Genomic DNA, 13,414 nt, shown 5'->3' with positions numbered 1-13,414 from the left:
GCACGCCTGTAATCAGCACTCGGGAGGCTGAGGCAGGAGGATTGCTGTGAGTTCGAGACCAGCCTGGGCTACATAGTGAGTTCCAGGTCAGACTCACTACATAGTGACACCCTGTCTCAAAAAACAAACAAACAAAATAATAATACAAGCCAGGCGTGGTGGCACACACCTGTAATCCCAGCACTGGGGGTGCTGAGGCAGGAGGATCTCTGCGAGTTCCAGACTACAAAGTAGCCTCAACTACATAGCGAGACCTTGTCTCAAAAAACCAAAATAAATAAATAAATAAATAATACAAAAAGGATATAATGCAGGCTTGCCAGAGGACATATAGGATGTCCAGTCACACTTGAATTTGGGGCAATGATTTTTAATATAAATATATTCACAGTATTCTTATACATGTGAAATATCAGTTGTTTACCTGAAATTTAAACTAGGCACCCTATATTTTTACAAAATTTGCTAGTCCAGCAACCTTAACACAGGGTAAAACATAAAAGCCATTCTTCATCTCTTCCTTTTCCACTGTTAAGAGTTTGGCATGCACATTTTTTTCTTTAAATTAACTACATATACAAACACACACACACACACACACAAACACATATGCACATATTCTACATATACAGAAGTGTACCATACACATTCTTGCAGCTTCTCATTTGTCCAATGTCTTAAGATCGCTCCATGTCACTACGTATCTTTCTACCACATTCCTTGTCGCGGCGACAGGGCACACTGATGAGCTTAAGATACTGATGGACTCTTCTGTGGGGAGGGACATTATACAAACTGATGATGCCTCACAGCAGTTCCAGCTTTGTGCCTGGCATCCTCTGATAAATTTTCCTTTCTTTAAGTTCCCCTATGCCTGGTTTACACGGAAGGGATTGTGGTCCATATACAGGCTGTTTTTTGTGTTACCACTAAGATTTCTTGCAACTGTTTTCCCTCAGATCGCTCAGGTTTCCATTCCCCTTTCCCGAGGTCCTCTGTAGCCACCTTGCATTCTTTGGATTAGCTGAGAGTACAGCTCAAGCCTATGAACTATTTTTCCACGGCTGGAGGGGCTCTCGATCCAGACTGCACCTCAGGCCCATTGCAGGCCACAAGTCCCCACACCTCAGGTGGCCGGGCACAAATTAAACATGAATCGCTCTCTTTCAGGGTCCCCCACCTGCTTCCTTGCTAATCTGGACGCTAACCTGTTAACCGTCAGGACAGCTAACACAGGCGAGCTCTCTCTAAATCCTAGTCACTTCCTTGTGGCCCCACGGTGAACTCATTTCATCCTCAGAGTGTCTCTCTAAAGTAGATACTATCATTGCCTCTATTTGACAGATGTGGCAACTGGACCCGAGGGTAGAAAATTTACTTGCCCCAAAACACTAGTTAGCGGCAGAACCAACACCTGAATCCAGGCAGTTTGAGTCTTTGCGCTCTAAACTGTCACATTACTTAACATTCCTCCCTGGGTAACCCCAAGGCTTCATCCCAGGACCCCCACAAGATACCACAATCTGCAGATGCTCAAGGCCTTTATATAAAAAGGTAGCAGTTGTATATAACCTACACATATCCTCACATATATTACTTTTTTTTTTTTTTAAGAGTCTCACTATTTAGTTCAGGCTGGCCTTGAACTCACCGTGTAACTTAGGCTGGTCTCACACTACCAGCAATCCTCCTGCCTCAGCCTCCCAAGTGCTGGCATTACAGGCATATATGCACCATACCCAGCCCTGTCACATACTTTAAGTCATCTCTCTATTACATATAATTCCTAATACAATGTAAATAGTTTCTATACTATATTGTTAAGAGAATGAAAAGAAAGTCTAACTATGCTTAGTACAAATGCGTTTTATTTTTGGTACTGGGGATCAAACCTAGGGCTTCACAATGCTAGGCAAGCACACTACCACTGAACTACATTCCCAGCCCTTATTTTACTATTATTTTTTGAGTCAGGGCCTTGCTAGCCTTGTGATCCCTCTACTTTAGCCTCCTGAGTTGCTGGGATTATAGACATGTACCAACACAGCCAGCATAAATGCAATTCTTTTCCCCCAAAGATTTTCTCTGTGGTTGGATGAACCCATAGATGCAGAATCCACAGATAAGGAGAACTGACTTTATTTGAAAGCACAAATCACGCTAGTTGACCAACCAAATGCCATCGCTAGGCACGGGCCCGGCTGATCCCTCTACTAGCTTCCATCTTGCTCTCTATCCTCCTGGTCTTTTGAAGCTGTAGCTTTAAAACTACTTACACTGGTATCTTAGTTGTTGAGACAAAATACCTGACACCCAAAGTTAAAGGAGGAAAGATTTATTTGGCTCACAGTCTGCAGAGGTTTCAGTCTATAGTTGCTGGCTCCAAGACAGGTGTCATGGCAGAGGGGCATCATGGAGCAGGTAGGCAGAAGGCAGCAAGCAGCAAGCAACAAGTGATGAGCAGCAACCCTCTTTCCATCCCTTATGTCATCCAGGCTACCTAACTTTAGGGCAGGTAGCACTCATACCCAGGGCACCCTTTATCCTAGCACTGCACCTGAATCAATCCCAGCATCACATCCTTGATGCCAGCATCACACACCCTAGCCGGGCGTGGTGGCGCACACCTGTAATCCCAGCACTCGGGAGGCTGAGGCAGGAGGATCGCTGTGAGTTCGAGACCAGCCTGGGCTACATAGTGAATTCCAGGTGAGTCTCAACTACATAGTGAGACCCTGTCTCAAAAAACCAACAAAACAAAACAAAACACACCCTAGATCCAGCTACCTCTGATAAGCCCCATCTATGACTGCCATAACCACTGGTTGGCCAGAAGGAGTCAGTCCAAGGGCCAAACAAGCTCTTCTTGTTTTTGTCTCACCTGTTTTTCACTCAGAGAAGAGGTTGATCCCTTTCCTAACCATCATCAAGGATCCTAGCAAAAGACAGGCTACCGAGAGAAAAGCGTCATGTACTTCTTTGATCGTAGTATATTTGACTCAACAACCTCCGGGTGAACTATCCATTCTTATGTGTGCTTAAATTTGGACAGCCGTGCAGAAATAGGATTGGACACAAAAGGGTTGATAAAGTAATAGTGACCGAAGGAGAAACCCAACACAGCTCTTCTGTCTAGATTCTTTTTGACCCATGTGGGCAGCATTCCTCCTTCCCAAGTGTGGGGCAGGGCCCCTTTCTGGAATGGGGGAGCCTGTGACCTACAATCAAACAAGGCAGGTGACAGAATTTTTTTCTTCTGTTTTGCAGTTCTGGGAATTGAAACCAAAGGGTGCTCTATCACTGGGTTACATTCCCAGCTCTTTTCATCTTTTATTTTGAGACAGGGTCTTGCTTAAGTCCCTAAATTGCCTTGAGCTTGTAATCTTCTTCCTGGCTCGGCCTCCCAAGCAGATGGGAAATTACAGGGGTGTGCCACTACACTCAGCAGAGAATTATTTTATGGCCAACTGTTAGAAAGAGTGGGTGCACAGGGCTGGGGATTTAGCTCAGCGGTTCGGTGGCCTGCCTTGTAAGTGCAAGGACCGGAGTTCAATCCCCGGTACTAAAAAAAAAAGAAAGAGTGGGTGCAGGTACAGTAGTATTTCTAGGTTTTATGGTTGGTTTGGGGAAAAGGGGCTTCTGGTTCTTACAGCCTGGCCTGGTAAAGAGCAATTAAGACAGGAAGTCAGAAACTACTTCTAAAGCCTTTACTATGGGGTAGTGTTTTCTGAACCTCAAAACAGCTAAAAAAAAAAAAAAAAAAAAAAAAAAAAAAAAAAAAAAGAGAGTGGGTGCAGGTACAGTAGTATTTCTAGGTTTTATGGTTGGTTATTATTCCACAAATGCACACAGAGCGCCAGTCTGGCCCAGAGGCATGGTGGGTGCGTAAGACAAGCACAGACCCAGCAGCGAGACTCCTGTCACAGGCTGGCAAGGCGACCCTGAGAAGAAGCCACTCCCCGGCCACAGTTAAGTCAGCCCAGGGAGAGCCAAAGCACTTGCCAGTTTGGAGGAAGAGTTGTTAAGGATTAAAGCAGAAGACAGAGAAACCGTTATTCCTAGCTATCTCTGAAAAAATCCATCACAGAGCAAATAAGAGTTCACACAAATGTCACTAAGGTTTCACCTCAGGTCCGAGTCACAAAAAGTGATAACCTCCAAACCCCAAGCCGCGCATGACTGAAAAGCTGTTTTGCACTGCAGAAAATACTGTCTTCTATGAAAAGTTCAAAGTTCCTAGGTCAGTCCAGGGAATGCTGACTTGATCAACTCAATTGCTGAAGCGAGAGAAAGTTCAACCCTCTCCCAGGGAAGGCACTGGCCAGAATAAATTAATAAATGCCTGGCCAGGGGATGTGGTCTTTCCACTCTGCTGACATCCCCAGGTCCCCACTATCACACCCACTTCAGATGGAAATAAAATCGTTCACTGTTCTTCTCTCAACACTTTCACCCCTTGAGCGGACAGAGTTCCGCCTTGTAGTTCAGGCTGTCCTCAGATTCACCGTGCAGCCCAGCTGGCCTCAAACCCAGTGATCCTCTTGCCTCAGCCTCGGAAGCGCTGAGATAACAGGCGTGCGTCACCACACCAGGGGTCCGTGATATGCTTTGCAGACTAACAAAATGAAACAAAAAGTTCTAGTAGAATGAGGGAAGATATCTGGGGCAAAGAAAGGAAAAGAGATAAAAATGATTAACTGCTCGCTCCGATTAGAGACACGTCACAGTCCACGATGTATTTAATCATCCCAGGACAGTTCAGGGTAGGAACCAGTCAGTCACAGTGCCTAAAACCACACAGCTGTAAGGGATAAAGTAGAGATTTAAACCAGGGGCAGGGATCTAGCTCAGTGGTGCCACACCTACCTGGTAAGCAGAGGTCCTGAGTTCAAACCCTGCTGGGGGGGTCAACAATCAACTGCAGCTTCTACCCTGATCTCTTCGATTCCCACCTCACGCTCCTTCTAAACTCAGGTTTTCTAAAAGCACTAAGTTTGTTTATTTGTCGTGGCACTGAGGACCAAACCCAGCATCATGTACATGTTAGGCAAGTGCTCTACCACTGGAGCTAAGTTCCCAGCCCTAAAACCAGAGTTTGTTTTTTCTGTTATTTTTTTCCATAACAGTTCCCATTATCATAATAGGGCGTTGGTAGTAAGTAGGGGAAAAATCAAGGGGACAAAGTCTCACTGATTGTACAGACAGGTTATTTGTATCTGTGACTTATAAGCAAATAATTCTCGTCACAGGCTTTGAAAGAAATCTAAGTGTAGGTGGGACACTTAGATGAAAAACCTTTTTAAAGACAAGAAATGGTAGGAAAAACTCACAGGAGGCATTACTGGTTTTTTTCCCAGACCATAACTAAAAGATTGTAGATTTTACCTCTTTAGAATTACACAGAGAAAAGATCTCATTTTCCCAGGGAGAAATTGAACCATTCTTACCTCCAGTAATGGCTGCCATCCAAGCAGTTTATGTAACCTGAGAAACTAAAGATTGTTTACATCCAGCTTAACAGTGACAAAAGGCCCACATCTCATGGAATTATCCATGCTTGGCCCTTTCCTCATGGATCAAAACATTTTGGGGACATGGTAATGTCAAGATAATTCTTTATCGTGTCAACTTATTACTTTACCTCAGCCTGCATATATTTTTTTACATAATTAGATATTTAAAAAGCATATAAAAAGTGAAAATTGTGTCCATCCTATGCTCTATACCCCAGCTATCCAGGTTCTTTTTTTTGAGACAGTCTCACTATGTAGCTCAGGCTAGCTTCAAACTCATGGCGATCCTCCTGCCTCAGCCTCCCAAAGTGCTAGGATTACAGGCTTGCTCCACAATGCCGGTCTCCAGGTTCCTTCCTTAAGAATAACCACTGACACTCATTTCTTAATATGGGTTTTAAGACATCAGAATCAACCAAGAGTTGCAGAAAGCCTTTTCATACTTTTACGACAGGGACAATCTGCTTCCTGTTATGACATGTGAATTCTATGGCAATACTAAAGCAATCTATGAAAAAACTGAAAGACAGGGCCTCAAAAGGGGAACTGGGGTCCATTCAGAATAACCTCAAAGACCACTAAACCTATTAGAAAGCACTATTTTATATTCTAACGATATTCTCCTTCAATTTCTGCTTTGAAAATAGCATTTATTCCTTTTAGGATAAATTTTCTAAATGACAGTAGAATGAAAATGTCCTTCTTGACCCAGAACTAAGAATATTTGAAAAGCTTTGACTCAACTTGGCATTTTGTGAAGCTGCGTGCATCCTGATAAGAAAATGCTAGCAAACATTCTCGAGATGCGTTGCCAGGAGGGACGGGGAGCCGTCTTTTCTCACTTTTAGGAATATTTCTTTCAAGACCCTCTCAGGAGTCACAGACACACAGATGGTTATGCGAATGGCCTCCCACAATTTATACTTCCGTACAACTGGCATTTCCACGCACTTGGCACTTTAGTACAATTGGCACTTTCCTGCCTACCAAGAAACTGGTGCTTCCTGGGTGCCGTGTGACTGTGGCTCACGCTTCCTATGAATTCCCAGGACCGCTTGGGCTTTTAGATCTATGTGACTCTTACGGCAGAACTAAATATGGCAAGAAGTGAGGGAGGTGTGTGTGTGTCCTAGTAGGGGGTGGGCAGCCATGGAAACCAGGGAATGAAAGAAGGTACTTACAGCTGATCTCCCACTTCCTGGCTGGCTCTGAAATTCTAGGCTATAGATCAATTCTCCTTGGCTTCCATGAGCGATCCGATTCTGCACAGGCACAAGTAATCTCTTTGTGATTTTATCTCATGCAGGGCTCGGATGAAGCTTAGCGGCCCAGCGCCAGCCTGGCAAGCTCCAGGCCCTGAACCCGATTTCCGGTACAAAAAAAGAGAGGGTTGAGCGCTCAGCAGAGAAAAATGACTCAGCAAAAATGATTCTAAGGGATCCTTTCGACCCTTGCCTTGCCCTCCTGACTCTAAAGATGTCTGGACATAAACAGGAAGGGGAACTGTGCCTGATCCTTCTCCACATCACGCCCTTTCCTACCAGTCAGTCCCCTGAGTTCCCTGTTCACAGGCTCCTCACTGGTGATTACCGGAAGTCTGCTGAGGCAGAGTCCCCTCTCCAGGCCAAGACCGGAAGCTCAGGGCACCTAAAGACAACCAGAGGTGAGGAATGGGATCCTCGCGATATTTTTATCTTAAATTTTACTGAAGAGATGAAAGTTTATGGGCAAAACAAGGCTCTCGGTTTCCCTGTTGACCTCAAATCGTGAGCCTATTTAAACATCTAAAGAGAGAAAACAGACGAAAGGACAGGCCGAAAAGAAAACTTCAGAACTTCTTGCAAGCAGAATTTGTCTATCCCACCAGAGAGCAGAAGGTATTAATTCTCGGCTTCCCGCCAGTTTTAAGACCTCGTTTTCTGTCTCGTCGCACCATAACGCAAGAGATAAATGCAATTTACCTTTTCCCTTGCTGCAATCAAATTGCAATTGTAATTATTTATTTATGCAACTGCTGGGTTAAAATCTATCTCTTCAACTAAACTGCAAGGCCCTCAAAGGCCGGGGCCTCGTTTGTCTTGCTGACTTGATTTCGCTGAGTTAAAAGGTTCGTTTGTTTGTTTTATGGTATGGTATGGTAACGAACTCAGGACCTTGCACTTGCTAGGAGGTTGCAGTGTCACTGAGCTAAATCCCTGGCCCTGAATTCAAAGTTTTAAAATCCATGAATTAATGCATGATCCTGATTGCCTAAGGACTGCGATGAATTGTTCACCTAGTCAGGTGGCCTAGTATCTGGACGGAGTCCGACTCCTTTCCTTAACTATATGCTTGTTGAGCAGAAGGGAGGCTGAGCATTATACCTCCGCGGACCCCAACAGCCAAGTTCTCCTCTCTTAGCTTGCACTATGGGGAATTTCTGGGACGGATAGGCCTCAAGGAGAATCTGACAACGGAACATGGAAGTAGAGAGGGCGCGTGTTTTGATTTTACTGCTTCAGAAAGAGCACAGGGGAAGAACTGGGAGCCACGCCCCCCCCCGGAAAAGAACCAAAAACTGCAGTTCAGATTGCCCCAGGATTTCTGAAGCTTTGTTTAAATCTCAGTAGACTTTTTGACTAACCAGAGGCAAAGCCTGAATGGGTAATCGGACGCCAAATCCTAGAACGATCTGCATTCATTCTGGTTTTTTCCAAGCACCGATCGCCGCACCACCCTGTTCCCAAAGTCCACGCACTCCCGAGTTAGTCGGTCCCAAGCTCCGGGGACTTTGCCCCGGGACCCTGGTGCCGCGGGCGGCCCGAGCGAGCCGGGGTGTGTCACGAGTGCTCCTGGGGTCCGCCGGCGGACCGGGACCGGATGCAACCCACCTTCCAATTCGGCAAAGCCGAGCACCACGTCTGAGGCTTTCCCCTGCCTGTCTCTGACCTCCAGGGCTGTGATCGTGCAGCCCCAGGAGATGATGTCCACTCTCAGCTGGTCTGACTGCAGCTGGAACTTCTCCACTGTCCCTCCCCCCGAGGGCAGCTCTCCAAACACGTTTCTGGTCACCGAAACCATTGGGAAAGTTCGGGGCGCGCTAACACGCTCAGTCCTTCAAACGCCAGGGGCCAAGCCCGAAGTGACTCAAATTTACTGGAGAAAGGTCGGGACTCTGCTTAGGCGCCTCCCCTTCCTCGTCTGGATTTAGGGAGTGACCAATCCTGGAAAGAAAAAAAAATCCTCTGGGGCTTTTCTAAATCTTTTGCCCCGGGCGCCAGAAGGACACTCTTGCAGCCCGGCTTTCAATCTTTTCCTTTACTTACTTGGCCGCACTGCATGTTGGGAATGGTAGTCCTTGGGAGGTGACATCGCATTTTGGGGCCTGTAGTCTTTCTAAACCCAAAACCTGAGTCGGGAAATTCAACTGGCTTCTGGGATGAGCTGACGTTCCCGGAGCTCTCCCTTCTTGTTCCTGAAGTCCAACTTCCTTTAGGAGAAATTAAGTGAAAAGCTATAGCGAGATCCCTGTAGACGCCAGCTTCCGTATCCACAAGTAGGAATAAATCCATAAGTACAAAAGTCCTGAGGTCATTAAATATTGTCATGCTTTAGTGTGCCCTCAGCATTATCTGAGGAGGTATTAAAATGCATAGTCCTGCCGGGCTGGTGGCGCATGCCTGTCATCCCAGCCCCGGGGAGGCTGAGGCAGGAGGATTGTTGTGAGTTTGAGACCACCCTGGGCTACATAGTGAGTTCCAGGGCAGTCGGAACTACATAAATAAATAAACAAAATGCATATTCCTAGGCCAACTCTTGCAATTTCTGATTCTCAGAGCCTAGGGTGATAATTCGGAATCTGCATTTTTTACATCCCTCAGGTTATTCTGATGGTATTATCTCGAATCAGATGTAGTGAAAGACTTGATAACCGGGGATTTAGCTCAGTGGTTCCACCTGCCTCACCAGCAGGTCCTGAGTTCAATCTCTGGTACCAACAAGGAAAGGAAGGAAGGTAGGGAGTTGATGGCTAACTGTAAGATGGACTACAATTAATCTATTAGAGAGCCTTGGTAAGACTGAGATAAAATATGGGTAACTCTGTATTTCACTAGAAAGGCACTGGCTCTGGGGAAGAGGCAGTGCTGGAAGCCTAAAGACACGTTTTACTCAGTTGTCTTCATATTCAGTCCTCTTTGCTGGGCCCCGCTTTTGGCCTGGTTCCTGGATGCTTCAGACAGCATCCAGCCAGATTGCAGTGTGTTGGGAAAGGCATCTGTGGTGAGGAAATTAGGAGGACTGGTATCATGTTCCTCTAATCAGATGCTAATAAAAATGTCTCTCGGCCTTTTCTGTGTAGTTTAAAGGAGTATTTAGCATTCTTACCACAAAGCCTCAATTCTCCACCGTGAGCCATGGAGGAATTCTGATAGCAGAGGCAAAGCAGGCTTGCAACAGGCCTAGGGACTCGCAGCCTATAATAATCACAACAAAAAGCCCCAAGCAAGTCAAATTACAGGCCCGGCTACATGCACACAATAACAGACAGGCACTCCTGCCTGCTGCTTCATCAGAAATTCTCTTCAGCTCTGCAAGTCCCATCAGCCCACTTAACGGTTGTGCCTGACTCACGCACAAGCCCTTTCAGCAATGCTGTGTTAGCGAGGATGTCTTCGAATCTCTTCTGTGAGCAGGAAGTCCACATTTTTTTTTCCCTCTCTCTGCCTCCAGTTCTCAGTGTTCTGCCAAGTTTTTGCCATCACAGAAGAAATGAATACATTTGAGTAGCCAGTACCAAGATGCCTGGCTTGGGAGAAAATGAAACATAGCATGATGTCTCCCTAAGGTGGAAGGAGTACACTTCTTGATTTCATTTTCCTTTCACTTTGAAATCGTTAACAAATTGTTCCAAAGAGGACCACCTTGAGTTTCAGTCAGCTGTCAGACACGGACTGATTTTTTTTTTAACTGGCCCACTTTCTTAATCTCACAGTGATATGCTGCAGGACCCCGCACCCCATCTAGGTTAATATTCTTCATCTGTGAGAAGGTCGGAAGCAAGGAGGGAATATAAAAAATGAAACACTACGGGCCCGGGATTTAACTCAGTGGCACCACACCTGTCTTGCAAGCGCAAGGTCCTGAGTTCAGTCCCTGGTACGAAAAATGAAAGGAAAGGGCAGGGAAGGAAAAAGAAACACTGCCGAATTCTGGGAAGTATTTCATTTAATTTTGAGCTAAACCTGAGGGCATGGTTATGAGGTAAAGGGAGTAGGATCTGTGACGTTTTTTGTAAAAGAGGAATTCTTTTTTCTTTCAACTGGGAGGAGGGGAAGGTGTCAGGTGTACGAATAAAAGAACAAAGCCTGATTCTCCTCAGCTGGAGGTTAGTCCCCAAAACAGAGCCAAGCTGGGCCTGAGGAAACCAGAGTCCTCAGACCCTGTCTGTGCCCTCCTCCTCCTCCTCCTCCCCGCCCTCCTCCTCCGCAGCATGCACTGTTCCTGGGACCTCTTAGCCTCTGAATTCATAGAAATGACTTTAAAACTTGAAGCTGCTGCCAGCCTGCTGCGCTTACCGAGATATAATTACAAAACCAACTCTCAGCTTGTCTGTAAGGAAAGCTGGAATGGATTCTCCTCCATCCCGTTGATATGTTACTGCAGACCTGCTCTCTGTCTCATTGCTTGCTGGTTCTTCTTGGGATTCCTTATCTTTCCATGAGATTGGCTCTTCAACTCAATATTTTGACTTAAATTTTTTTTTTTTTTTGTAACTCAAACTCATTATATTTTGTTGCAGATAAAAACTCCTGTAATTGGAAGCCAGGTATACCAGGGAGAATCCTATGAAGTTCCGGAGAGGTACATGTCTTCACAGTGCAGTTCAGGCCAGTTTCATCAAAAATTCTGAAGGGAGGGGCTGGGGATTCAGCTCAGTGGTTCCGGTGCCTGCCTCGCAAGCGCAAGGGCACGAGTTCGATCCCCGGTATCCCCCAAAAAAGACGGGGGAGGCATCATGGGGGGCACGTGAGAAGTTATTTAGGAAGATGGACCAAGTTTGCCTGTGTGACATGTTCTTCAGTTGTCAGCTATTAAGTGAGTATTTGCCAAACACTGTGCTAAATGCTGATTATACCTTAATAAAGAAGATAGGATCTTCTTTGAGCAAATTCTAGTTTAACATGATACGATCTTCATCTCTAGCCTCTATAAAAACTCCAGTTAAATTTTCAGAATTCACTCTGGATGAAGGGAAATGTGGGGACTGCTCTCAAGGTATTTGTAATTTCAGGATTGCTCACAGATAACTAGCTATATTAGGATTATTTTAAAATTTCTAGGACCAAGCATAGTGACTTGCACATATTAGTTGTTCAATAAATAATTATTGAATGAGTCTAGGATACATTCTTCCATGTAGATAATGCTCTTGTGAATGCTGTCTCGGTACCAGAACTCCTGAGTTCGAGAGGCACTAGTACTTACTGTCTGGGTAATTAGTTCAACCACTTTGAACTTCAGTCCCCTCATCTATAAAATGGGAATAATTCATATTCATTGGTCCATCCAGTTATTATTAATTGAATGCTATTAAGCATAAAGTGTTGGTAATGCTAGTAAAATGTTAGTAAACATAAAACTTTCCTTGGTACCATCCTGAAAGTGTATTAGGTACTGTGGTCAGTACCACTGACCAAACACTATTATCTGATACAGAACCTGAGACTTACAGAGGTTAGAGTTGCTCAAGGTCACACGGTTGGTTAGTGAGTCAGGAAACCAAGATTTTATTCTAGGTAGCTGGGCTGCAGAGATAGGAGCACGTAACCACTTCCTTATCTGCTGCCTGGGATTGTGATCATCTGAGAACACGAACCATTTTGTACACTCTCATACATTGCAGTAATGTAAACATGATCATCTTCTAAGGCAATTGTAGATTTTTAAAAATTGGTTGCTTGCATTGGGTCACATTGGTCTCAAGAGAGTTTTGCATTCACTTACTGTAGATAAAGAAGGTCCTGCCTGGTGTGGTGACACATATCTATAATCCCAACACTTGGGAGGCTGAGACAGGAGGGTCTCCGAGAGGTTGAGCCCAGCCTGGGACAAGCCTAGGTATAGTGAGTTCGAGGCTAGCCTGAACTGTCTAGTGAAACCCTATCTCAAAGACAAAAAAGAAGAAAAAGTTCTTAACAGCCACAGATCCTACTTTACATTAGTACTATTTGTTTTTTTATATGCATGCATTAATTAATTAATTTACTCAGTTTTTGGTATCAGGGATCAAACTCAGGACCTTGCACTTTCAAGGCAGGTACAGTGCCACTGACCTAAATCCCCAGCTCTGAAATCTCAATGTAAAGTGAGCTTTTCATTCCCACTAGTGTCAACCAAAGCCTGAATTGAATCTCATTGGGCAGGCTTCATCCGATGCCCTTCCTAAACTGATTATCTGATCATTGTAGGGTGGGGTCAGCTTTATCCCAAAATATAGATTGGGAGAGGACATGGGGGATTTCCTGAGGGAAATCTGGGTGCTATTTCCACTCTGGGAATGGACGCTGAGCACACAAAAACAACATGTACCCAGAAAAGAGCGACGGGACTACATTTAAGCATTAAGAATATTTTGAGAACTGGGGGTTTAGCTCAGTGGTTCTGCCGCTTGCCTTGCAAGCAGAAGGTCCCAAGTTCGATCCCAGTACCCCACATAAAAACAAAAACAAAACAAAACTATGGCAAATCCTCCACTTATGAACATTCAAGTTATGAGCTATCACAGATCTAAACAGACCTCACATCACAAACATTTAGGCTGGGGATTTAGCTCAGTGGTTCCCCTGCCCACCTTGCAAGAGCAAGGTCCCAAGTTTGATCCCCGGTACCAAAAAAAAAAAAAAAAAAAATATTTTGAAACA

General features: G+C 45.0%; 1 protein-coding gene and 1 long non-coding RNA gene across 2 annotated transcripts in view; one reads left to right on the top strand and one right to left on the bottom strand.

The window, feature by feature from the left end:
• Positions 1 to 8,697, bottom strand: part of Galm (galactose mutarotase) — a 71,771-nt gene extending 63,074 nt beyond the window's left edge. The window contains exon 1 of the mRNA XM_010604974.3: positions 8,384 to 8,697. Coding sequence (XP_010603276.1) covers positions 8,384 to 8,573 — 190 coding nt within the window. The 5' untranslated portion in view covers positions 8,574 to 8,697. The remainder of the gene's footprint in view (positions 1 to 8,383) is intronic.
• LOC104848799 overlaps positions 6,889 to 13,414 on the top strand; it is an 11,597-nt gene continuing 5,071 nt past the window's right edge. Inside the window, exons 1-2 of the long non-coding RNA XR_776536.2 lie at positions 6,889 to 7,176; positions 11,293 to 11,354. This is a non-coding gene — a long non-coding RNA (uncharacterized LOC104848799). The remainder of the gene's footprint in view (positions 7,177 to 11,292; positions 11,355 to 13,414) is intronic.

Source organism: Fukomys damarensis, unplaced genomic scaffold (assembly GCF_012274545.1).
Source record: "Fukomys damarensis isolate Sample0158 unplaced genomic scaffold, DMR_v1.0_HiC HiC_scaffold_2, whole genome shotgun sequence".
Lineage (NCBI taxonomy): Eukaryota > Metazoa > Chordata > Mammalia > Rodentia > Bathyergidae > Fukomys > Fukomys damarensis.
Note: the sequence above shows the minus strand (reverse complement) of the source record. Positions and strands in the feature narration are given on the sequence as shown.